The following is a 27,660-nucleotide window of genomic DNA, read 5'->3' as shown; positions in this document are numbered from 1 at the left end:
TCCATGACTGGCTATTATTTTCTGAAAATGTTTATCATTGAAAAAAACCTCCTAATTAACAATGCAGCATTTATTTACTGAACACAGTTTGGTCTTTCACATTGCTCACCAACCTGTATCTCCAGTTCTGGAATGAATATGTACAGGTGAGCAGAGCATATGTGTAAACCAACACCTCCGAAATGTGTCCGAACACTAAAACAGATCAAATAAAGTCTGTTTTATAAATCTGACCTTCCTTTTTACATCCCAGTGTAAGGTGCTTGTTACCATGGTCACTGTTCTTTGACAAAACCAGTTCAAAGATCAATTATGTCACTGGAGACACTGGCCGAGTCGTCATGCCGTCTGACTGTCAGGTAACCCCTATCTCCGTTGCCTTGCTGTGACCCCACCCTATCTACGTCAGGGGTCAGGAACGGCCTGGTGTCGTCCGTGCTGGGGGTCAGGGCTCTGCCCAAACTGGATGGGGATGGATGCAGAGACACAGGGCAGGAGATTGAATTAGGTACGGCAGCTTCAGAGATCCAGCGTGGACCCTGATGCGTAGGTGTAGGGGGAGCGGTCACCTGCCGGCTTGGCACGGCGCTCGGGATGGGACGGTCCAGGCCGGCGGAGGACTCGCTGAGCAGGGTGTGCTCGTCGCTGCTCTCCGAAAGCATGATTTGGGGGTCGCTGCTCCTGCGCATCCAGTTCCCTGGAGACGGGGGTGGTGAAGGGGATCCCAGGGGGCGGAACAGGCTGCCGCCTCTGAGGAGATGCTCCCGGTGCAGCGCTTCATCGATGCTGCGACTCAGGTCGATTGGGGAAGGAGGACGCAGGTCGAATTCGTAGAGTGAGATGGCTGATTGTTTATCCCGGTCCAAACTGCCGCTCTGAGAGTACTGCCGTTGCCGACCGAGCGCCTGTAACCTTGGCAAAGACCCAGATGATGCATCGATGCTCCTCTGGTTGCGCCCATGGTTGCTTTCTTTGGGTTGGTCCCGGTTTCGTATGAGACTCTTGCTTATGTCTGCTCCTGGGCGTTCCTGCCCTGCCCAGTTATTAGGAAGCTCCCCTGCCACACCGCCTCCACTGGCCCCTCCGATCCCGTTGCTGTCGGACTTTCTGTACGGCCGTGACTTTAAGCTCTGGACAATCTTAGCCCAGCATGTGTGTGTTTGGGAAGAACTGGAAGATGGACAAGATGAGCTCTGGTCACCTGCAGGACCCACTCCATGTCCAGGAGCTCTACTTGTTTGGCTCCCTCGAGGTCTCCAGAAGACCCAGGAGGCCAGTAGCAGCAGACAGAAGGCCCATGCAAGCTCAAGAAGTCTTGCCCAAAACTGAACGAGCCACCAGGCCCAACGGAAGTGGCGCCAGTTCCCGAGCAAGCCGTACAGCCAAAGGCAAGTGTAAGCGTGCAGCAGGCAGCACACTGCTCCAAGAAGTGCACACACTGCTAGCACACGTACTAACACTCTCAACTTTGGTGTACTGACCCCCTTGTCTCTGGCATGTCCTGCCTGGTGGTCAGAAAGCCGTGGAAGCACCAGGCAAACGTATCCCAAGCACAGAATCAACCCTGAGGTCAAGCTGAGGCTTTGCAGGACTACAGGTACAGCAGGTGAAAGTGCGGGTGACAGTAAGTCTACCGCTAGTAACAGAGTACATTGGAGGACCGCTAACAAAGCCAGAAGAGGTACGCGCTGAAAGGAAGGGCGCAACAAAACCACCTCAGCCCCCTTCAGCACCAACACCACCATTGCCGCCTGAACCCATATGAACAGAGGCAACGGCAAGGTGTACAGGGCTGTCATGACATGCAAGGGCATGATTGCATGAGAACCGTAGGGATCCACCAAGAAGAAGGTTGCTCGAACTACGCCTGCAAGAAACAACAGGCCGTTGGCAAGTGCTAGCGCTCCACGGTGAGGGCAGTTCATGCTGGGAGCCAGGGCTAAGCCCAGCGCAGAGCCAGCAGATAGGAGTAGGAAGAGGGCTGCAGAGCCAAAAACATGCAGTTCCCAGGCGAACGACAGCTTACGGCTGAGGTCAGCCCACACCAACATGGTCCGATTTGAAGTGGCAGCGGGTACGTTTAGGTCTTTAGGGGAAGCACAGGCAGTCACGTCAGTGGCACATGGATCCTTAGTTGGCCGAGGTTTAGCTGAAGGAACATGCCCAAAGGAGAATGATGACTCCTTTTGTCCCAGACGTCCACGTCCGACCGAGACGGTTGTGCTTTGAGTAGTTGTATCTGTGGAAACAGAAAAAAGAACAGGATGTTATGACATACCAAAGGACCTCAGTATCAAAGGACATATGACCTCTATTCAGAATTTATTGGGGCACTTGAAGACACAGAAAGCCAAACATTCAGTGACATCACAAGTTGCTCTTTGGACTATTGTAAAATGATGCAAGGATAACACTGATTATTCGATTTGCATTATTCTCATGTTTTATTCTGGACGTAGCCATGGTGGGTCCAGTTTCCCTGGAATGACTAGGCACACACCCTGGACAGTATGCCAGTTTATCACAAGGCCTTGACCATCCCCCCTCAGACACAGCCAATAGTACTATATACACAAATCAGGCATAACATTATAACCACCTTCTTGTTTCTACACTCACTGTCCATTTTATCAGCTCCACTTACCATATAGAAGCACTTTGTAGTTTTATAATTACTGACTGTAGTCCATCTGTTTCTCTGCATGCTTTGTTAGCCTGCTTTTACCCTGTTCTTTAATGGTCAGGACCCCCACAGAACCACTACAGAGTAGGTGTTATTTGGGTGGTGGATCATTCTCAGCCCTGCAGTGACACTGACATGGTGCTGGTATGAGTGGATCAGACACAGCAGTGCTGCTGGAGTTTTTAAACACCTCACTGTCCCTGCTGGACTGAGAATAGTCCACCAACCAAAAATATCCAGCCAACAGCGCCCCATGGGCAGCGTCCTGTGACCACTGATGAAGGTCTAGATGATGACCAACTCAAACAGCAGCAATAGATGAGCGATCGTCTCTGACTTTACATCTACAAGGTGGACCAACTAGGTAGGAGTGTCTATTAGAGTGGACAGTGAGTGGACACGGTATTTAAAAACTCCAGCAGCGCTGCTGTGTCTGATCCAATCACCACCACCATGTCAGTGTCACTGCAGTGCTGAGAATGATCCACCACCTAAATAATACCTGCTCTGTGGTGGTCCTGTGGGGGTCCTGACCATTGAAGAACAGTATGAAAGCAGGTTAAAAAGGTATGTAGAGAAACAGATTGACTACAGTCAGTAATTGTAGAACTACAAAGTGCTTCTTTGTGGAGCTGATAATATGGACAGTGAGTGTAGAAACAAGGAGGTGGTTGTAGATGCAGATCCTGCTGAAGTACACACAGATGAGGAAGCTCCCACCACCAGTTCACCAGAAGTAAACCCACTACATCAGTTAAAAACAACATTGCAATGTTATGGCTCCATCGAATTTCCCATGAGCATGAGCTTCACTGAAAGTGTAAGAATAATGTCATAACCCGTGTTAAGAGGGTGAGAGAATTTTTTTTTAACACCAGGGGGTCTAAGGGAAAAAAAAGGTTGAACACCACTGCTGTTAGGAATTACCAGGACAAAGGGTGTATAAGTAAACTAAAAGCTCATAACTATATGTACATAAATATATGTAGCAAGGTATGTGGCAGGGTTTTATGCATTAGATGACTGAAAAATAAAATATCTAGATTTGGGAATATGCAATGCTTGCTCCTGCCACCAGGGGGTAGTAATCAGTTAATAAATGCTTAAAATGAATATCACCTTTTTCATATTTTCCACTTACTAGGATGGTCCAGATTGCAGTGAACACACAGTCTATACATATTTATATACTGATGTCAATACACATTAGGGCGGCACGGTGGCTAAGTGGGTAGCACTGTCGCCTCACAGCAAGAAGGTCCTGGGTTCGATCCCCAGGTGGGGCGGTCTGGAGTGGAGTTCTGTGTGGAGTTTGCATGTTCTCCCCGTGTCTGCGTGGGTTTACTTGCTTTGGTTTCCTCCCACAGTCCAAAGACATGCAAGTGAGGTGAATTGGAGACACTAAATTGTCCATGACTGTGTTGGATATAACCTTGTGAACTGATGAATCTTGTGTAATGAGTAACTACCATTCCTGTCATGAATGTAACCAAAGTGTAAAACATGACGTTAAAATGCTAATAAAACAAACAAACAATACACATTACACACTTGGATCATTCCACCTAGCGCACACACACATGCACACCTTAAAACCAGTGGCGGCTCCTGCCAAATCTCTCAGGGGGGGCAATTGTTGCGATGATGGCCAAGGTGACCCGTTCAATGGGTAAATTAAAGCTTAAATAATTAACATCTTAAGTCATCTGTCAGTTTGCCCTCACAAATAACTTTGAACATGGAGAGAGAGCAGCTTTACCATTAATCATAATATTAAGTAAAGCCTTCACACTAACAATTTAATTCAGTCTTCATCAGATAGCATTTTATTTTAGGTGCAGCAGATCCAGAATAAAGATTGGCATCGGGGCTGATGTGCAGTGAATAAAGAAGTGCAATTAAACAATTGGGGAGATACAATAAGTGCAATCACAATTTAAAAATTACATTACTTACTTTTAATTTACTTGTAACTTATATGATTTTCCCCCCTTTGTAGATACGTGATGTTTAAATTTGGTCTGGGTGGCCCTAATTCTTAAGCTGCTAATTTATCCTGAGTACACGATGGAGTTGCTCCAAACTGAGGTCATGGTGACGAGATTGCAACACCAGGTTACGTGTGATGCAAGCACGTAAGCGCGTGCCCTCCCAGAACCCATTCAGATTGTATTGCAGCGCCTGCAGTTCGAAAAAAAGAGCCTTAACATAAGAGTCTATGAGAGCAATAAGGGGCGGTACTGTATGGAACACAACTCGACGCTAATTGGACTACGATATTCCGAGGCAAGACAGACTGCCCAGAACAGTCACAGCTGTGATAGAAAAATTTCTTCCCTTTCGCCCTTTGGTGGTGCGTCGCCCGATCGCCCTAAGGAACGAGCCGCCCCTGCTTAAAACAGACAAACATTTATGGACGATTTGCAAGGTGAGAGAAAATCATAGTACCTAAATTAAACTTTAAGAAGATAAATTATACACACACAGATACCCACACATTGTGTGCCTTGATGCTGCCAAAATCGTTTTGCAATGTTAAAATAAAAAACATATTAACCAAAAAAGAAATGATCTGATCTGATCTGCCTCAGGGACCAGACTTTCTAGCTAAATTCCTTGTTTATCACTCATCAGCACATTAGTGTAAAGGAAAAAACCTAGATGCTGTAAAACTAGATACAATCTGGAACCTTGTTAGGAATTTTGGCTTAATAGGTGGATGGAAACACAGTGGTTGGTCAGATTGTTTATCATCAAGAGAAAACAGGAGCAGGAAAATTTGTATGGTATCAGTGCCAGTGACGTGTGGTAAAAATAGTAATAATAAAATAATATTTGTCCTATTTCTGTATGATCCCATCCATTTAAATAACGTTTATAGTCAAACACGCAGTGATCAGATGCGCCTCCGTCGTATTGCGCAATCCCACACAAACTAGACTGAGCATGCGCTATTGGTGTATACTTGTTATCTTTCTCTATGTCATCTATTTAATGTTTCTAGACACCTTTATTGTATGTCTTAACTTTCCATAATCTAGGTAATGTATTCCACGTATATGTATAACACATTTAGCATGTAGTTTTGCCGATCTGACATAAAACTGCACTGAAAACGCACGAGTTAAAGCAGGCAGTACTTCTGCCTTACTGAAGGGGGCGCGCGTGAGGCCACGTGTTTTTCTTTTATACAGAAATGGCACGCGCTCTAAATGTGCACTGCAGAAGTCTATCTCTCTGACAGGTAAAATGGAAAATTCTATATAAAAACTCAGAACTTTCTCGAAACTCGACTTTAACTCAAAACATGAGGTAATAAATAATGGAAGAACAAATAACGTTTTTTATTTGGCCTTACCTATATACACTGATCAGCCAAAACATTAAAACCACCTCCTTGTTTCTACACTCACTGTCTATTTCATCAGCTCCACTTACCATATAGAAGCACTTTGTAGTTCTACAATTACTGACTGTAGTCCATCTGTTACTCTGCATGCTTTGTTAGCCCCCTTTCATGCTGTTATTTAATGGTCAGGACTCTCCCAGGACCACCACAGAGCAGGTATTATTTAGGTGGTGGATCATTCTCAGCACTGCAGTGACAATGACATGGTGGTGGTGTGTTAGTGTGTGTTGTGCTGTTCTGAGTGGATCAGACAGCAGTGCTGCTGGAGTTTTTAAATACTGTGTCCACTCACTGTCCACATCTACCTAGTTGATCCACCTTGTAGATGTAAAGTCAGAGACGATCGCTCATCTATTGCTGCTGTTTGAGTTGGTCATCTTCCAGACCTTCATCAGTGGTCATAGGACGCTGCCCATGGGGCGCTGTTGGCTAGATATTTTTGATTGGTGGACTATTCTCAGTCCAGCAGTGACAGTGAGGTGTTTAAAAACTCCATCAGCACTGCTGTGTCTGATCCACTCATACCAGCACAACACACACTAACACAGCACCACCATGTCAGTGTCACTGCAGTGCTGAGAATGATCCACCACCCAAATAATACCTACTCTGTAGTGGTCCTGGGGATGGCCCCTTCCTGTTCCAACATGACTGCGCACCAGTGCACAAAGCAAGGTCCATAAAGACATGGATGAGTGAGTTTGGTGTGGAAAAACTTGACTGGCCTGCACAGAGTCCTGACCTCAACCTGATAGAACACCTTTGGGATGAATTAGAGCGGCATTTAGCAGACAGTATATTGTCTAAAGAATTAAGAGTTAGGGGCTTTGCTCAGGGGCCCAACAGTGACAGTCTGGCAGTGACGGGGCTTAAACCAGTGACTTTTTGATTATCAGTCCAGTACTTTAACCGCTAAGCTAAAACTTCCTTCTTGTAGTACTCAGAACGAACGAAGGCATCTCAAACTCTGACCTTGTCCCTTGTCTGAGTGCTTTCCCCACACAAGGTTCACAGAGTTCTTCCTGTCCTGATCTATGTCTATAGACGGGACGTCTGTGTAGTTGACCTAAGGTTGCACATAGCTCATAATCAGGCGTCCACATACAGTATATAGCTTCTAGCTGGGAATTCCACAATCACTGTGTATTGCCGTAGTTAGTATTCACTAAACCCTGTGCTATCCACCCTAAATTCTGCCATACACTTTCTCCCTGGCAAGTTTCGGCAGGAATGTTAAAATGTCAGTGGTTAGATAATATACTGCTCTTCCACAGGAGGTCTGAATTAACCTGAACTAGGGTGTGTATGAAAGCCTTAAGGATTTAAACAGCATACTTCATCTTACACATGCTTACACAGTGCAGCAATAGACTTTACCTAAGCAAAGAGCTTAGGGAAGTTTCTATTGGCCAGGAAAAAAATGTGTCTTTATTGTCTGGGTTCCCTAAGGGGGGAGGTACTGATAATACAAGAGGAATTAACAACGTGACATCAGTTGTTTTTATTATAGAGAGTCTTAAGAGAGAGGGTCATGGACTGGTGATGTCATGTCAATTGTTCGCTTGTTCTGACAGCTGGAAGTCTTAATTTAAATGTCTTCACATTTGTTGGCCAGATCTGGGACCCTTGAGGGGGAAGGTACTAATGACATATAAGGAATCATCAAGGTGGCATTAAATCACTTTAACAGAGAGGGTCATGAACTGGTGACATCATGGCAAGTCCTTGCTTGTTTTGACTGTTCAAGTGACTGTGTTACACAGTTTATTACAAAATTGAACTGAGCGTGTTGGCTTAGGGTCGCTCTTTTGGTTCAATAGTAGACGCCAGTCAGGTATGATTTCACATTGGCAGGGACCCTAGGAGGAAGTAGTGCTGTGCTGTATAAGGTATCTTCGAAGTAACAGACTAGTAAAGTCACATGTCACTTGTTTTGACAGAGTTACTATTTTTAAGAGTGGTTATTCCTCCTTCACATTTGTATTCCAAGTGACAGTTTAACACTGTTTTATTAAAAAACTTGAACTGAGATCAAAACCAAAACATATGGGTTCTGTTCGAAAACCTAGTGAGCTGCCTTGCTGTCTACTGCCTACATCCGCTTGTTAAGTGGTGACGTGTCGACCTTATGAAACGTCACATCCGGGTCCAAATTGGCTGAGTCTCTCGTATTTTCAATATGCCACAGTGCTGTGTGCTGTACTGCTTCAACAGGTCCGAGTCGAAAAAAAACTACCCAACTGTCTTTTTACCGCTTTCCTTGCGATTAGATATCATGAAGTAATATTTTTGTTCATAATTCAATGTAAAAAGGTAAACTGTCATTGTATATTCATTACACGTGTTTCAAGCTTTTTTTTTTTATTTCATATAATAATGTGAGATTCTGGATTTTTACTATATAAGCTATAAGCTATACTGATTAAAAGTAAAACCAAAGAGTTAGAAATGTCAGTTTTCATGTAATGAATTAAAAATATGACCGCTTACCTCTTGATGAGGTGACATGAAATGAAATAATGACATGAACTTTTCATGATATTCTGATTACCTGAAGTGCACTAGTGTACTGCACATCTTGTCTTATTTGTATCTTAATGTATGTTTCTAATATATATATATATAATATATGTATATAATAAGACCTTTTCTCGTCCAGACAGCTATTGAGAAGGACTAGACATTTATGACTCGGGTAATGTTTGTAAATCCAATTTCCAACGACAGCAACACGAGTTCCTTAAGTTTTCCACAAACAGAATTTATTTTAACTTTCTTCTTACATTGACTCGTCCGTTAATCCAAGTTTCTTATAAAAGCTCACTATGTTCGCAATTGGCGTATAACAGACAAAACTACGATCATAAATCTGTTGCTCCACGTCCTCTTTCTTTCCGTATATTTGATAAATATTGTCGGTATATAGAGTCAGTACAATTCTGCCCCCCGCAGGCTCCACCGAAGAGGACTAATGAATAATAGCATACACTGATTACCAGGAAAAATCATCAATAGCTGAAATACCAAGTCACCTCAAATAAGTATTCTTTAACCAAAGAGAAAATATGTATGACAATAAACATAGATCATTGCAATTAGTGCAATATGGATCTTACAATATATATATAAAAAGGTTCACAGGTTTAGCCATAGTTGTTTGCGTTTGCGATTAGGTTCGTTTGGCCCCGGAAATGACGCGTGACGTCACACTTAACAAGCGAATAGGCAGCTGCCTAAGTAGAGAGGATTCTAATAAGTCATCCTCTTATAAGTCAGGTTATTTGAACACGCTATTTAGACCGCAATTACAGCAATTCCATCATTTTTCACTTACTAAGCTAACACAGTTAGCCTCATGCCATTCAAACCAATTGGATGAGGTGGCACAATGCGCTAGCATGTCAACTATCTCCCTCTGTGTACCGAAAATTTTTTAATTGTCGCCAACAAGCCCGAATTTGCAAATAAATACACTTGTACATGCTTATACAAATTAAAAATCAATGGTAATTTATTTACGTTTGAAAATAACTCTGTTCACTGCTCCGCATCCATCCGCCATATTTGTTATTTTTTTTGTTAGAAAAGTTGTGCCGCACTGAATGCTGGGATTGCCAGCATCGGATGCTTCCTCGTTATTCAGTCAAAATACTGTTCAATGTTAAGGTACCTTACTAGGCAGCATTCTCGAACAGCCTTCTTCTCGGGAGCGTGTAGGATGATGTAAAATGCTGTCTATGTAGAGAGCTCACTAGGTTTTCGAACACACCCATGGTGATTATACTGTATAATGTTCAGGACACACCAGTAGCCTATATGTCTGCTGTGGGGCAGGTCAGAGGAACCAGTGCATGCAACGCTCCATCAACAAAATATAGGCTGGACGGCTGTCTGGCAATGCATTTCCATATGAAGTCTGGCTATTAGATTAGAATTATTCATTAGAATTAGATTAATTCAAATTTTAATGTTATTTAATATTGTTAGGGTCACACAGCTTTTACCAAAACACAAAGTTAGGTTATGCATAAACCTGTTCCTTACTCATCATTTAAAAAGCCATGTATTAAACGTTCTATAGCTTCCTCTGTTTTTGTATGGAACCCATTTTTATAGATCAGCGATAAACATTGTAGCTTTTTATGGGGTTATGAAACAGACCGGATTTGAAATTATTTTCCTAAGAAATGCATTCTCACAGGGGGCTACACACACACACACACACACACACACACGAGAGAAAAGTAATAGATGATGGATGACGAAAAAGTGATTTGGTGAAGCAGAATGGAAACACTCCGTTCCCCGAGAAACTTAATGTGCTTTACACACTCACTCATATCTACAACTATTGCTAGCATATGTGCCAACACCGAACCTTCAAATACGCAGATGGAAAAACAGACACACATGTACTTCCAGTAACACGTTAAACCTGCTTTGACTAATGTCTGCTCCCAAAACTGCATGACTCCCAGATGTGCTAGTCACATTTCACAGCTGGAGGCTTGTTTTTTTTGCTCTCTCGCTATGTTATAAATAGTGGCAAGCAACAGACGTTTGTAATAACTTTCACTCTACTCAGATTTCTGCATTTGTTATTTATAAAAATCAAACCATCTCCTTGTTTCTACACTCACTGTCCATTTTATCAGCTCCACTTACCATATAGAAACACTGAAGTTCTACAATTACTGACTGTAGTCCATCTGTTTCTCTACATACTTTTTTAACCTGCTTTCACGCTGTTCTTCAATGGTCAGGGCCCCCACAGGACCACCACAGAGCAGGTATTATTTAGGTGGTGGATCATTCTCAGCACTACAGCGCTGCTGGAGTTTTTAAATACCATGTCCACTCACTGTCCACTCTATTAGACACTCTTGCCTAGTTGGTCCACCTTGTAGATGTAAAGTCAGAGACGATCGCTTATCTATTGCTGCTGTTTGAGTTGGTCATCTTCTAGACCTTCATCAGTGGTCACAGGACGCTGCCCACAAAGTGCTGTTGGCCGATGTATTCTCAGTCCAGCAGGGACAGTGAGGTATTTAAAAACTCCAGCAGCGCTGCTGTGTCTGATCCACTCATACCAGCACAACACACACTAACACACCACCACCATGTCAGTGTCACTGCAGTGCTGAGAATGATCCACCACCCAAATAATACCTACTCTGTAGTGGTCCTGTGGGGGTCCTGACCATTGAAGAACAGCATGAAAGGGGGCTAACAATGCATGCAGAGAAACAGATGGACTACAGTCAGTAATTGTAGAACTACAAAGTGCTTCTATATGGTAAGTGGAGCTGATAAAATGGACAGTGAGTGTAGAAACAAGGAGGTGGTTTTAATGTTATGGCTGATCGGTGTACATTTATATTTTAAGTTCCTTTTTAATTTGTACGTTTGGTCACCTTTAGTAGACGTAATGTTTTATGCAGTACAATTACTGGCTAAGATGACTGCAGTTTTAATTAGCATTAGGGCATGTTTAAATCATGACGCTTCCTCCGCCATGCTTCAAAGATGGAATAGGATTTTGGGGTTTGTACACAGTGCATTTTGTCATATCAAATAAAGCAAAGACTTTTATTTTTCATTTTTATTTTATTGTATTCTGACTCATCTCCCCATAACTTGTTGACCCAGAAGCTTTTGACAACAACCAGGTTTTCTTCTAACTCAGTGGGTAGCACTGTCACCTCACAGCAAGAAGGTTCTGGGTTCGATTTCCAGGTGAACCAATCTGGGTCCTTTCTGTGTGGAGTTTGCATGCATGTGTGTGTGTGTGTGTGTGTGTGTGTGTGTCTTTGCCCTGTGATGAACTGGCGACCTGTCCATGGTATTTCTTACCTTTCGCCCAGTGAATTGCACCCACTGCAACCCTGGCCGAAATAAAGTGTCAATGAATAAAAAAATAAATGAGGGCCGCTCAGGTGGTGCAGCGGTAAAATACGCTAGCACACCAGAGCTGGGATTTCGAATACATTGTATCAAATCTCTGCCATCCAGCTGGTCTGGGCGGCCACATGAACAACGATTGGCTGTTGTTCAGGGATGGGATGAGCCGGACCAGGCAGGGTTCCTCATAACTGGTGCAGTTACGACCTCTGCTGGCTGATTGATGAAGCCTGCACAAAGTTGGGGAATAATGCTGATCAGGGTGTGGCTCTCGATGCACAAGGCTGATCTGCATATGAACTCTCCTCATGCAGGTGAAAAGAGGCTGCACACGGTACTGCACACGTGTTGGAGGGGGCGTGTGTTAGTTGCAAAGCTTCTCAGTCAGCAGTGGAGGGTTGTATCGGTAGAGAGAAGCGTAACGCAACCAGGGTAATTGGATACGACTAGATTAGGGAGGAAATTGGGGGAAACCAAGTTTATGTTCATACTTTTGTAATTCACAGCACACCAAGTTGACCAAATCTGTGGTTAAATAATCCAACAATAATATGTAAGTCATATTCAAAATTATTTCAAATTAGTCACTGTCGCTGTGCCATGTGCAATTCTACAAGCTAAAGACAACTGTTGTATTTTTCTTCAAGCTGTTTTGCTGTCGCCCTTATCTCACATGTAGTCTGCAGCCAGAGAAGTGTTTAACGGCCAGATTAACAGATAAAAGGAACCAAACTGGTCCTTGTTTAGACAGTTTTTAACTGTTGATTTTAAAAACGTCTGAAAAACGTGCATCCTATGCTCATGTCAAATAACCCTTCGTATTGGCCGCTCAAGTGGTGCAGCGGTAAAAAAAACACACGCTGGAACCAGAGCTGGGATCTCGAATTCATCGTATGGAATCTCAGCTCTGCCTGAGCGGCCACATGAACAACGATTGGCCTGTTGTTCAGATATGGGTGGGACTAAGCTAGATGGGGTCGCTCTCTCATGACTGGTGCAATTACGACCTCTGCTGGCTGACTGATGGCGCCTGCACAGAGATGAGAAAAGAGTGCTCTCAGGGTGTGTCTCTCCATCAGAACGCTGAGTTGCACTGCACTCGTCAAAGTGTAGGTGACAAAATGCATACGGCATGCTGCCCACGTGTCGGAGGGGGCATGGGTTAGCTTCGTTCTCCTCAATCAGAGCAGGGATCGGCATTGGTGGAGAGGAAGCATAACGCAATCAGGCAATTGGACGCGCTAAAAAAGGGAGGAAAGGGGGAGAAAATGCATAAAGAAAATATATTTAAAAAAAAATTTTTAAATAACCCTTTGTATAGCTAGTTAACCATCTGTGTGGTGTATTACTGTCACAATACTACAGTACTAACCAAAGGTTTTTTGAATGCACCTTGTTGTGATGGGACGTTTTACATGAAGGACCTAGCTTATTTTAAGTTATTATAAATGTAAGGTCTTTTCTAAAATCTTCACTACTGGGTGACAAAAATAAAGAGCTACAATTACCCAAACCCAAATCTCAGTTAACTGGCTTTTACAGTCACCTAAGAACACTGTATTAGAATTACAATGAATTAGTTTCCAGCAGTTGGTGTCTCTCCACAATACAAATAAAATAGAAAAATAGCATAAAAATAACTAATAAAAATGATTAAATAGTACATTGTTATTAATTTGGGCAGCATGTTTTTTATTTTTATTTGAATGTCTGCTAAACCTGGATTGTTATACACCAGGGTGTCAAACTCATTTTCACCGAGGGCCACATCTGCATTATGGCGTATCCTGCTGTGATTGCAGTCTGCCTTTTAAGTTTTGGACAATTTGTTGTTTTTCTTGGAGGCGAAATGTTTGGTGTAAAAATGCCAAATGTACACTGTATATTTATAATGTATATCTACATTTATATTGTACTCCTTTACCACAGACATGGTTTTAATTCTTAATTCTTCTTAATTCTTCTGCTACATTTTGGGATTATTTGTAAATATTTCTCAACATCACTTGTTGGAAAACCGCCTCAGTTAAACGCTGATGTGGAAACACTGCCATCTAGTGGTGGGATGCGGTCACTTTGTGGGTCACAAAATCGGCATGCGTTGTGGGCGATGCAGTTTATGTACGATTGAACAGTGTATTTTAAGACAATCAAACATCTTTGAAGCTCTCGCTTGGCCCGCAGGCCTTGAGTTTCTATTTGAGTGAATATATTATTAATTTTACTGTTTTAAGTAAATTATTAGCTATTTACCATCATAATTGTAATGGGGCAGATCCTGCCTTGACACTAAAGCACCAGATAAAGCCCAGTGTCTGCAAGAATTGAAAATGAATCCAATTTGCTGGATGCTCAACCAAGAAAATACTGTGAGTAAATAAAAGCATTGGCCAAAAAAATGAAAGACACAAAAGCATCGGCAGCCTGCAATGGAGAACATGGATAGAAAAGGGATAGTGTAGAACTGAGTGGTTGTCACAATATGACAGCCTGCAACTACACAGTTCTTGGAGAAAGAGAAAAGAAAGGAATTCAAAAGCCAGAAAATAAAAAAGAAAGAAAAGTGACGTCCAAAAAGTGGCAAGACACTGGCTGAGTTCCCAGAAAGAGATACACCAGCACAAAATGAACTGCATCAAACCTGGCATCAAAGTTCTAAAGAAAGCAGGTTGCCAACCAAGAAGCTGCCAAATCTGTGAGGATCAAACTGTGATAAATAGAAACACTTTCACCTGGAGCGAATTACCACTTAATGAGTCACAGGTGACTGTCAGTTAAGAGAAACCGACATGTCAATCATCTGCACCTCCATGCCAAGTCTGCCAGCCAAATTTGGGAAAGCAGAAGGACATGATTGTGAAACTGAGCCCAAATAGGCTTATTATAATAATATAAATAAATGCATTTTAACATTACACTTTGGATGGGATGGCCATATATCATGGTAGCTGCTGCTACTTTGTGCACATCTGCAGTAATGGGATACATCTGTGTAGATCTAGATCTGTATATTTAGATAATTTCTAAGAATGTGCCAGGTTGGCTGTAAAGCCTATAAAACCAGTGATTTGGTTCATCCAACCCTCTCACACTCAAAATCAAAATCAGCTTAATTGCCCTGGTATGTTTACAAATACAAGGAATTTCTCTTTAATATACACTGATCAGGCATAACATTATGACCACCTTCCTAGTATTGTGTTGGTACCCCTTTTGCTGCCAAAACAGCCCTGCAACTGGGATGCACCGTGTGTTCTGCAATTTCGTGTTCGTGCTCTTCAATAATTTGAGCTACAGTAGCTCGTCAGCCTTCGCTCCCCACGTGCATCAATGAGCCTTGGCCGCCCATGACCCTGTCGGCGGTTCACCACTGTTCCTTCCTTGGACCACTTTTGATAAATACTGACCACTGCAGATTGAGAACACCCCACAAGAGCTGCAGTTTTGGAGATGCTCTGACCCAGTCGTCTAGCCATCACAATTTGGCCCTTGTCAAACTCACTCAAATCCTTACGCTTGTCCATTTTTCCTGCTTCTAACACATCAACTTTGATTATCTCTTCATCACGGCACCTGTTAGTGGGTGGGATATATTAGGCAGCAAGTGAACATTTTATCCTCAGTGTTATTCACTTCACCTGTCAGTGGTCATAATATTATGCCTAGTGGGTGTATGGACAAAACAAAAAAATAGCATGAAATTATGTTAAACTGTCAAACTAAACTCCCTTACGTTTTTACTATGGTATTTATGTATTTTATCCAATTTTTTTACAATTTAGCATAGCCTATTAGTTTTCTGCTGTTGGGGACCCCAATCACATCCAAGGACGGTATATTCGCCTGACACATGCTCTTTCCAACGCGTGCATAGTCCACTGACCTTCTCTTATTCACCCATGGAATTCCGTGTGAGGCCAGTCTTGCGCATGGAGAGTTGCACACTGATCTCCACTTTCCTCCACTTCTGTACAACCTCCTTGGGCTACTTACCCGTATCCGAAGACAGCGTCAAAGACCTCATCCCCATTTTAGTCAGTTTTTTTCCTAGCAGACTTAGGGTGTGTTCGAAAACCTAGTGAGCTCTCTACAGACAGCATTTTACGTCATCCTACGCACTCCCGAGAAGGAGGCTGTTCGCAAACTTAGATGCCTTAATATGCTCACTACTAAGGTATCTTAAAATTTCAACAGTATTTTGACTCAAGAACGAGTGAGCATCCGATGCTGCCTTAGCGGTGAAGGCAATCCCAGCATTCAGTGCGGCACAACTTTTCTCACAGAAAAATAAAAAACATGGCGGACAATGCAGAAAAAAGAGCGTTATTTTCAAGCGTAAATAAATTATTAATAATTTTTAATTTGTATAAACTTGCACAAGTACACCGAGGTGTTAGTTGACATGCTAGCACATTGTGCCACCTTATGCCATTGGTTTGAATGGCATGATGCTAACTGTGTTAGCTTAGTAACAAAAACTGATGGAATCGCTGTCTATGTAGCGCATTCGAATAACCTGCCTTATAAGTCAATGACTTATTAGAATCCTCTCTACTTGGGCAGCTGCCTAGAGACAGCAAGGCAGCTCACTAGGTTTTCAAACACACCCTTAGTGGACAGTTTTGTCTGCTGCAGGCACTGCCAACTGTGCCTGCTAAAGGGGCATCCAGCTGACCGGTTGCACAGCTGAGATTCAAACTGTTCTGAGAGTTTAGGAATACCAGTGCTGGGCGCCCAGGTGGGATATTGGCGCAGCGGGATATTCCCGCGTTTCTGAACTCCCGGGTTCGAGGCTCGGTGTTACCACGGGTCGGCTGGGCGCCATCTGCCGGGCATAATTGCATGTACATTTACATTTAGCTTTTTATCCAAAGCGACTTACAGTACTGTGGCAGTATACTGTCTAAGCAATTGAGGGTTAGGGGCCTTGCTCAAGGGCCCAACAGTGGCAACCTGGCAGTGGTGGGGCTTGAACCAGCAACATTTCCATTACTAGTCCAGTACCTTAATCACTAGGCTACAACTGCTCTAATTGGCAGTGCCTGTAGCAGATACTAATTGGCCACCGTATCTGAAGGGTGGGGACCGGACTATAAGTGGATGGGTGAGTCTTCATACGCTGTGTAAGGACCCCGATTGGCAGAAGAGACGCCCGTGAAGGAAGCACGGACGAGAAGAGGAGGGCTGTACACGTGTAAAGAAGGCGTGGGCAGCGGCGTGCTCTCCTTGGATGCAAATCTGGAGTCAGCAGCGGAAGACAAATTGGATGTGCTAAATCGGAGGGAAAAATGGGGAGAAATATCCCGCTGTGCCACCTGGGTGCCATACTCCCTCACCTTTAACAGGTACGTTTCTCCACTGGTTGTTTTTCTGTGCTTCCAATTATTACAAATTAAACTGAGAATAAAGTTAGACTAAATTTTATATGTAAATAATAAATATAAAGGGTGTGCAAACTTTTTCTTGCACCTGTACTTGAACCACAATGATGTACGTGCCTCAGATTATCAGTTTAAAGCTGTACGTGGGTGTATTAGAGCTGTGAGAGGATTTACAGTCCCGTCTAAAAGCTCCGACACTCTTGACGTCAGCTGTTCCGCTGGTATTCATTAGACTGTTTCAGCTCCTGCACCACTTTGTTACACTTGTCTCCTCCCTCCCCTGCATCCACCGCTCCATCCATCTGGTTCTCATCACTCTCCAAACTCCCCCGGCTCACTCCCCTTCAAACACCAACGACCCCGCCAGCCCCCGAGCCCATTTGTACTGTATTACCATCCTTTTTTTTTTGTAATAGTATATATGAGTGAACCTTGAGGAGCTTTCTGGCCTTGCTCACTCCATCCTTTTTTAGCTTGTTTTCTTCTATCTGATTTCACCCCCCCTCCCTCTCCCCCCTCAACACCACCCCCCTTCCAAAAAAAAAAAAAAAACACATCTGTCTTTATTGATCTCCTGTCTCCTGGTTCTGTTTCTGTCTGGGCCCTCATACTTTGAGGTTAGTACAAAGTGTTGTGGTGAGAGACCAGCTGCATAAATAATTCCACTTGAGCTTTATCAATGTGGCCACTGTTTCACACCAGAAATGTTCACAAGTCACAGAATACGAGTCCGAATCAAGTCACGAGTCTTTAGGCTAGAGTCCGAGTCGAGTCACGATTCTGTAGGCTAGAGTCTGAGTCGAGTCACGAGTCTTTAAGCTAGAGTCCGAGTCAAGTCACGAGTCTTTAGGTTAGAGTCCGAGTCAAGTCACAAGTAGGGCTGTCGCGGTGACAGAATTTCCCCTTGCGGTATTCAGCCTGTCTCAATATCGCGGTATGCGGTTATATCGCCATTTTTTTGTTGTTTTTGAAAATTACTTAATTGATCTGGATTTTAGAGCTATATAAACAAGCTTTATTGTTAGGCTATGATTCGGTATATTATTGCTTTATAATGACAAAGATGAGACGGCTTTAAGACCAATGAAATGCGTGTTTAGGCTATTGTTAAATACAGAACAGAGCAGGGATGCGCGTCTTTTCTCTATTAAAAAAAGGTTTAAATTAGCTTCTAGCCTAGGTTAGATATACACTGTGAAACAAAAAAAATATTTTAAATGCACATCTAATCAAAATATGGTAAAAAAATTGAATAAAGAATAAAGTCTGTAAGAGTTTAAACCTGCGTTATCATGCGCGCTAGACGAACCAACATGTTCACCTGATGTGTTTTAGAGAGGATCTGAGTGGGGTAGCGATGTTCCCCTCGGTACTAAAACTCTCTCTGATGGTGCTCGTTGCATTAATACACTGTAGATGTACTGAACCTGCATGCGACTTTAGAGATCAGAGAAAGTCTAGCCTGGTTATCGCGCCACTATTAACCATCTATTTAGTAGGTATAATTAACATAACAATATATACTACGTTTCAAGTTATTATTCGTTTCAATACATTTTTATTCAACGAAAAAATGCATTTAAATCATTCCAGCAAGCCAGCAAGAGAGAATCTGCAGGCTGCAATGCCATATTAACCGTCATTAAGTGTTTTAGTTCGCCAAGGCTGTTTAAATATAGTCTAAATTACAAGTATTTATTGAGTGTGAACTCAATTTAATCATTAATAAACTTGCCTATAATTCCTGTTGCGATTGTTTACATTTTAAAACACAAAGCCTGACACTCAGCAGCAACGCATGAGAACAGGTTGCGGGAAAATGTCGCTCCTAGCTCATTTTCATTATGAATTTATTTAACATTTATTACGCACGAATGTAAGCGTATAAAACAAGATGGACCTGCAACAATAAAAAAAAGGAGAAGAAAGAAAGAAAAAACGTGAATATCGCGGTGTTGCGGTTGTCCAGCATGCCCTGCGGTTGGCTGGTCTATACCGCGATATTTCAAAATTGCGGTTAGCGCGACAGCCCTAGTCACAAGTCTTTAGGCTAGAGTCAGAGTCAAGGCACGAGTCTTTAGGCTGGAGTCTGAGTCAAGTCACGAATCTTTAGGCTAGAGTCCGAGTCAAGTCACGAGTCTTTAGGCTAGGGTTCGATTCAAGGCACAAGTCTTTAGGCTGGAGTCCGAGTCAAGGTACGAGTCTTTAGGCTGGAGTCCGAGTCAAGTCACGAGTCTTTAGGCTAGAGTCCGAGTCAAGTCACGAGTCTTTAGGCTAGAGTCAGAGTCAAGTCACGAGTCTTTAGGCTAGAGTCCGAGTCAAGTCACAAGTCTTTAGGCTGGAGTTCGAGTCAAGTCACGAGTCAATATAATATACACAAAACATATTGGAAATGTAGCGTAGAAATAAACAAATAATATGTAAGTTCAAATAAACAACTACAGACTAGCGACTGTATTTTTCCGTTTTACTTAGTGCCTTTACTTTCCTAGGTACCAGTTAAAAGCTTAAACTGATACGCTTTGTCTTCACTGCAAAACAAAAGCGCACAATAAATCAGGCGCAGCGACTAAAATCCCAAACACAGCAAAAATCATAACCACTGCTTACCTTAACTTCTGTTTTTCCAGATGCTGTTAAATTTATAACCGCATGTCCCATTAGGAATATAATCCGTTATTTTGTAAATGTGCTTATAATTAAAAACCTCCAAACTTTTCCCGGTTGTGAAGTAAAACACGAACTCGTTAGAAAGTCAATCAAGCGTTTTATTGACAATCATCATCTGTGTGACGCAAACTGAATAAATGCAAATAACAGCATTTCTTACTAAAAATTAATATCAGAAGGTCTGATTGGTTCAGAAAGCGGTTTTTCCAACCATTAGCGGCAATTCATTCTCACCAGCTGTTCCAGTGAAGTGCACTACGTAGGGTATTCCACCATTTTAAGTGAGATTCCAAAGGTAGGGAGCGACACTTCATCGCTACGCCAGAAGCTGGCTGGAACATTTACCTATTGCGTGCGTTGCGGGTTAAAATGGCTGGAGCGTTATTAGTGAGCAGAAAATGACATGATCAGAATATAATATATAATTAATTGTCACAGGTAACTAATGTTAACACATGTTGATGCTAGGGACTCTTGTTGTGCACGAGTCATTTTTTGCGAGTCCGAGTCGTTTGAAACTAGTCCGAGTCGAGTCTGAAGTCGCTGTGTGTGCGACTCGGATTCCATCTAGAACTACAAATCCCATGGAGCTCTTGCACAACATAGAGTGAGTTATGAGTGCTTTCCAAACTTCATTTGTTTACCTCCGGCTCGCGTCTGATATGCATCTAGACGTCTGATCTCTTTGCCTGTTTTAGTAGTTTCTATACATTTTGTACAGTGTTATTTAAATTTAGTGTTATTTCAGTGTGTTGTATAGCGTTCTTTGTTTTAATGGTGTTTTAGTTGTTCAATTGTTCAAGTTATAACAGCGTTGTACCAACTTTTTAATGCCACCAGCAAAGCCACTGATGCACCGCTCCTTTCACATCATCATCGAATGAAAATCTTCCTCCCCTTAAAGCTTCTTTGAGCGTCCTAAAGAGTGGAAATCAGAGGGCGCAAAATCTGTACTATAAGCTCTCTCAGATGCGACCAATTACTACTCCTCCCACCCTCACTAATTCCAACCAGAGATGGGGAGTCGCACGTAAGTCGCACACACAGCGACTTCAGACTCGACTCGGACTCGTTTCAAATTATTCTGACTTGAAAAAATGACTTGAAGACAACGAAAGTCGGCAGCATGTGTTAACATTAGTTATATGTGACAATTATATATATATTCCATGATGTTGGATCATATATATATATATATATATATATATATGATCCAACATCCTTCTGATCGTGTCATTTTCTGCTCCTAGTGATGAAGCGTCGCTCCCTACTCCCTCTTTTGGATTAGATTCTCACATAGTGTTGGAATACCCTACGTAGTGCACTTCACTGGAACAGATGGTGTGAATGAAAAGCTCCCACAGAATTGCTAATGCGCTAATGGTTGGAAGAACTGCTTTCTGAACCAATCAGACCTTCTGATTGTAATTTTTAGTAAGAAATGCTGTTATTTGCATGTATTTAGTTTGCTGCGTCACTCAGATGATTGTCAATGAAATGCTTGATCGGCTTTCTAACGAGTTCGTGTTTTACTTTACTTTACAAAAAGTTTGGAGGTTTTTAATTATAAGCACATTTAGGTTAGCAGTATTATGGATTTTTTTTGCTGTGTTTTGGCTTTGGGCTGCTGTGCCTGATTTATTGTGCTTTTGTTTTGCAATGAAAACAAAAAGTATCAGTTTAAGCTTTTAACTGGTACCTTCTTGTTATGGAAATTACATTCATTTGCACAATGACTAGGAAAGTAAAGGCACGAAGTAAAACAGCAAAATACAGTCGCTAATCTGTTGTTGTTTTTTATCTGAACGTACAGATTATTTGTTTATTTCTACTGTACATTTCCAATATATGTTTTGTGTATATATCTAAAGACTTGTGACTTGACTTGGACTCTAGCCTAAAGACTTGTGACTCGACTCAGACTCTAACTTAAAAACTTGTGACTTGACTCGGACTCTAGCCTAAAGACTTGTGACTTGACTCGGACTCTAGCCTAAAGACTTGTGACTTCACATGTACTCTAGCCTAAAGACTTGTGACTTGACTCAAACTCTACTCTAAAGACTTGTGACTTGACTCGGACTCTAGCCTAAAAACTCGTGACTTGACTCAGACTCTAGCCTAAAGACTTGTGACTTGACTCGGACTCTAGCCTAAAGACTTGTGACTTGACTCGGACTCTAGCCTAAAGACTTGTGACTTCACATGTACTCTAGCCTAAAGACTTGTGACTTCACATGTACTCTAGCCTAAAGACTTGTGACTTGACTCAAACTCTACTCTAAAGACTTGTGACTTGACTCAGACTCTAGCCTAAAGACTTGTGACTTGACTCGGACTCTAGCCTAAAGACTTGTGACTTGACTCGGACTCTAGCCTAAAGACTTGTGACTTGACTCGGACTCTAGCCTAAAGACTTGTGACCTGACTTGGACTCTAGCCTAAAGACTTGTGACTTGACTCGAACTCTACTCTAAAGACTTGTGACTTGACTCAGACTCTAGTCTAAAGACTTGTGACTTGACTCGGACTCTAGCCTAAAGACTTGTGACTTGACTCGGACTCTAGCCTAAAGACTTGTGACTTGACTCTGACTCTAGTCTAAAGACTTGTGACTTGACTCGGACTCTAGCCTAAAAAGCTTGTGACTTGACTCGAACGCTACTCCAAAGACTCGTGACTTGAGTCAGACTCTAGCCTAAAAGACTTGTGACTTGACTCGAACGCTATTCTAAAGACTTGTGACTTGACTTGGACTCTAGCCTAAAGACTTGTGACTTGACTTGGACTCTAGCCTAAAGACTTGTGACTTGACTCAGACTCTAGCCTAAAGACTCGTGACTCAACTTGGACACTAGCCTAAAGACTTGTGAATTGACTCTGACTCTAGCCTAAAGACTCGTGACTTGACTCGGACTCTGGTCTAAAGACTTGTGACTTGACTCAGACTCGTATTTTGTGACTTGTGAACATCTCTGGTGTTTAGTCAACCGGGAGCAGAGCTAAGATTTGAACCAGAGTTCGAACAGCTTAAACAATACATACAACAATACATAAGCACTCTTTCTGAAGGAAACCTACCTGCTGGGTTCTGCTGTGCTGGTGCAGTTCTAACACTGGTTAAGCTTTTTGAGGTTTTGCTCCCCTCTGGTAGCTGACTGGTGCTGCTGGTTGACGTTGTTTGTGACCCGGTGTCATCTGATTGTTCACTGGGTGTTGTAGACTTTGCTGGATGTGGTGAGCTTGTGGTCCTCAGATGTATACTAGTCTCGCTTGTGTGGAAATACGGGCCTTCATTAGGCGATGGTGAGGACGATGGAGAACGTGGACTCTGACCCAGCGGGAGTCCTGTTAAAATGGTACTGCTGCTCTGAACTGACAAATAAAAAAAGAACAAAAAAGAAATCATGAAAACGTCACATTCCACACAAACATGTGTCCAAAAGTATGTGGACACCTAACCTTGGGCATAGTATTCTAAAACTACAGGTATTAATATGGTGGAGTTGCCCACTTCCACCACTGGCTATCACAGCCTTCACTCCTTTGGGAAATCTGCTATCAACATTCCAATTCATCCCAAAGGTGCTTAGTAAAGTTGGGATCAGGGTTCTGTGCAGGCCCCAGCAAACCCCTCAAACCACATTATTTATTTTATATAGAGTGGTACCTTGTAACTCGACGTCCCCTAAACTAGAAATCTTTAAAACGCCCTTAGTCGAGAAATTTGTACCCTTAAACCCGACATTTCCCTTAAACTCAACGTGTGCAACTGTCGCTTTGCTCAGAGCTCGGCTTGCACGGTGCAGTAAAACGTAATCAAAGTGCAAATATAAAACAAATCTGCATTTGTGTTGAATAACTGTCAAATTCACTCTGAAAGCTCCACATATATATGTGTGTTGTAGCTCAGGATGCTGATATTGTAAGAATAAGCTTCTTTTTTTTTTAGTGTAAAACTTATTGTTAAAAAAAAAGGGTAATGTGACAATGTATTAAATAGATGACATAGGAACACTAAACCTCTCTTAATTATCACTGCTCATAAGTTCTCTCCACTAATTAAATTCCTCGCTCATTGTTATAGTACAATAAGGCACGTTAAGCTTTGTGCACTGCCACACTCCATAAGAAAATAACGGGACAGCAGCACCAGTGTTAATTTTGACAGCAAATTTCGATTTAGTTTTAGTCATAGTCTTTTGACTAAAATGTCATTTAGTTTTAGTCGTAATTTAGTCATCTTAATTGTTTTAGTTTTAGTCTAGTTTTAGTCGACTAATTATTATAAGAATATAGTCGACTAAATCTACAGTCGATTCAGTCGACTAAAATATAAAGGGTGTAAAATGTAAATGCTTTGTCATCAGTTCCCTTGAATTATTTAAGTCATTATATACACTTACACAAAATGAAACATTTTTAATCAGTTATGGAATATTATTAATGTTTGAATGTGCAATACACACAAAAACAACTTATTTCAAACAACATCTTTATTTACATGACCTTGCTTATTGAGCATAACAATAACAAAATATTAATGACCAGTAAGTCTGCTCTGCCTGAAAAGTATATGCATTGTTTATAACAAATTGCATATTACATTCTTTATAAAACTGGGTACCATAAAAGCTGCAGTGCCATTATGTTGCCATTATACTACCAGCGGTGCCAGATGTTGTTTCAGATTTGTTGTGTTTTTACCCGAGATCGTCGCCCCACATGGTTTACACATCGTCTTGTTTTTCACGACATCAAATGTGTCCATATATCGACTCTCCTCTTTCTCCCTGTTGACATTGTGGAGTTAACCTAGTTCCATGAGTAAAGACAGTTCACAGGCTAGTCTGGTCTTCCCGGGTTTAGATCAAATTTGTGTGAGTGTGGTCTTACCGCGGTACTGCAATGAGATTAGTACTGATTGGATGGCTACCCGGCTTGTCCCACCTCTCCACATACGCTAAAGTAGTTATGATTGGATCTCTTTCTAACTTGTCCCTACCTTCCACAAAACTAAATCAGTTCTGATTGGATGTCGTCCCTGCCAAACATTTTCATCTCGTTTTTATTCGTTGACGAAAGTGTTAATTAATTTCGTCATAGTTTTTATCCTTTTACGTAGTTTTTATTGTTATCGTCTCGTTTTTGTCATGAAAAAAAGGTTCGTTGACGAAAACTATGACGAAAATCATTCGACAACGAAATTAACACTGGCCAGCATGAAAGCTATTTTGACACTTCTCATGTGAATGCGCCTTTACTGAACTCGCTAAGGAATACAGTATTGTAAAATCAAGAATCTCCATGATTAAGAAGCATAAGGAAACAATAAAAAAACTAAAGATAAAGTGCAGGTTTATTGTATTTTTCTATTGATGTTTAGTATACACTAACACACCACCACCATGTCAGTGTCACTGCAGTGCTGAGAATGATCCACCACCTAAATAATACCTGCTCTGTAGTGGTCCTGTGGGGGTCCTGATCATTGAAGAACAGCATGAAAGGGGGCTAACAAGGTATGCAGAGAAACAGATGGACTACAGTCAGTAATTGTAGAACTACAAAGTGCTTCTATATGGTAAGTGGAGCTGATAAAATGGACAGTAAGTGTAGAAACAAGGAGGTGGTTTTAATGTTATGGCTGATTGGTGTATATCCAGGTGGCGAAGCGGGATGTTCCACTATTCTGATATTCAGCTCTGCGTCCAGTGGCTAGATGCCCCCTAGCAGGCAAAGCTGGTCACTAGTCTGCTGGGTGGGAAACCAGACTAAAAAGTGGGTGGGGTCTTTGTCACTGTGTAAGGACCTTGAAGTAGTCTGAGGTGCCTGTACATAAGTGGAAGAACGCGGAGATCAGTGCGTGACTCTCCATGCGCGAGACTGGCCTCACATGCGAATCCACCGCCGCATGGGTGAATAAGAAGGGGTCGTCAAAGGGGGTCTACCCTCCTCGGATGTGATCTGGGTCCCCAGCAACGGAAGACTAATTGGCTACGCTAAATCAAGAAGGGAGAAAATGCTAATGCATGAACGCTCAATTCACTCACCTACTGCCAGATTTGCTCCAGTGATAGCTGACGTCCTGCTGGCTGGTGCAGTGGAGGGTTTAAGCTGGAATGCTGGGTCAGCGGTTGGCTTTGTGTGAGTGTCGGACACAGTGGTCAGAATGTTATGAGCTGTCTGAGAGACGGTTGATGATACCCACACTTTTAAGAAATCCTCTCCTTTGGATTCATTACTCGTTTTGGTCGTTGTTTCCTTTTCAGAATGGCCTCCCATTTTTAAGGTGGGTACAGTGGTAACAGATGTTACAGTGGACCATTTAGGTTGGGTGATTCCACCTTTAGCAGTAACGCTAGACAACAACAACTGAGATGTAGTAAGTTTGACCCTGGAGTCCGTTTTTGAAGGGTTGGTTGATGTTTCCCTCACAATATTATTAACAGCCTCTGGATCCAAGACTCCAGCAGAGGCATTTTTCTTCGCCCCTGTTTCTGCCTGAGCTCTTGTAACCATTCTTTGATCAGTCATGTTGAAAGGCACCTCAGTCCAGACTGTAGGATGAGAAGCGCCCGGGGTCATCTGTGTCCGATTCATCCATTCTGGAGCCAGGGTTCTGTTGTTGACTTGCTGTTGGCTTGTGATTGGCTGGACAAGGGCTAGAAGAAGGGGGAGCGTTAGCAGAGACACCATGACAGCGTTCTGCCTCCTCGAGGCTCGCCTGATCATCAAGCAGCTGCCGTCCTTCATGTCTTCTCCTGCAGAACAACACACACGTTAGTATAAACCAGAGACACTTAGAACTGGTTACATATTAAACCAGATGAATTAATTCTCCACTATATTGCCAAAAGTATTCGCTCGTCTGCCTTCACACGCATATGAACTTGAGTGACATCCCATTCTTAATCCATAGGGTTTAATATGATGTTGGTCCACCCTTTGCAGCTATAACAGCTTCAACTCTTTTGGGAAGGCTTTCCACAAGGTTTAGGAGTGTGAATTTTTGACCATTCTTCCAGAAGCGCATTTGTAAGGTCTGACTGATATTGGACGAGAAGGCCTGGCTCACAGTCTCCACTCCAATTAATCCCAAAGGTGAATTTAGATTTCCTTTTACTGGAACTAAGGGGCCGAGCCCAACTCTTGAAAAACAACCCCTCCACCAAACTTTACACTTGGCACAATGCAGTCAGACAAGTACCGTTCTCCTGGCAACCGCCAAACTCAGACTCGTCCATCACATTGCCAGATGAGAAGCGTGATTCGTCACTTCAGAGAACACATCTTCACTGCTCTAGAGTCCAGTGGCGGCGTGCTTCACACCACCGCATCCGACGCTTTGCATTGCGCTTGGGGATGTAAGGCTTGGATGCAGCTTCTCGGCCATGGAAACCCATTCCATGAAGCTCTACACACTGTTCTTGAGCTAATCTGAAGGCCACATGAAGTTTGGAGGTCTGTAGCGATTGTCTCTGCAGAAAGTTGGCATCCGCTGACCCCGCTCTGTCATTTTACATGGCTACCACTTTGTGGCTGAGTTGCTGTCGTTCCCAATCGCTTCCACTTTGTTATAATACCACTGACAGTTGACTGTGGAATATTTAGTA

At 42.5% G+C, this 27,660-nt stretch overlaps 1 protein-coding gene across 1 annotated transcript; it reads right to left on the bottom strand.

Moving 5' to 3' along the window:
* Nucleotides 1–80: 80 nt before the first annotated feature.
* On the bottom strand, nt 81–26,840 carry LOC134318021 (proline-rich transmembrane protein 3). Its single transcript, XM_062998761.1, has 4 exons — nt 26,098–26,840; nt 23,126–23,419; nt 1,652–2,239; nt 81–1,417 (listed from the first exon to the last, which is right to left on the bottom strand). The coding sequence occupies exons 1-4, from the start codon at nt 26,798–26,800 to the stop codon at nt 300–302; spliced, it is 2,703 nt and encodes a 900-aa protein (XP_062854831.1). The 5' UTR covers nt 26,801–26,840; the 3' UTR covers nt 81–299.
* Between the last annotated feature and the right edge of the window lie 820 nt (nt 26,841–27,660).

Source organism: Trichomycterus rosablanca, chromosome 7 (assembly GCF_030014385.1).
Source record: "Trichomycterus rosablanca isolate fTriRos1 chromosome 7, fTriRos1.hap1, whole genome shotgun sequence".
NCBI classification, from domain to species: domain Eukaryota; kingdom Metazoa; phylum Chordata; class Actinopteri; order Siluriformes; family Trichomycteridae; genus Trichomycterus; species Trichomycterus rosablanca.
Note: the sequence above shows the minus strand (reverse complement) of the source record. Positions and strands in the feature narration are given on the sequence as shown.

Bases quoted from the DNA above. Each gene is read 5' to 3' on its own strand.
- LOC134318021 (XM_062998761.1), bottom strand. From the start codon at position 26,800: ATGAAGGACGGCAGCTGCTTGATGATCAGGCGAGCCTCGAGGAGGCAG. The intron at 23,420-26,097 runs GTGAGTGAATTG...TTTATTTGTCAG, and splicing joins TGGAGCAAATCTGGCAGTAG to TTCAGAGCAGCAGTACCATT. The intron at 2,240-23,125 runs GTAGGTTTCCTT...CTGTTTCCACAG, and splicing joins AGCACAGCAGAACCCAGCAG to ATACAACTACTCAAAGCACA.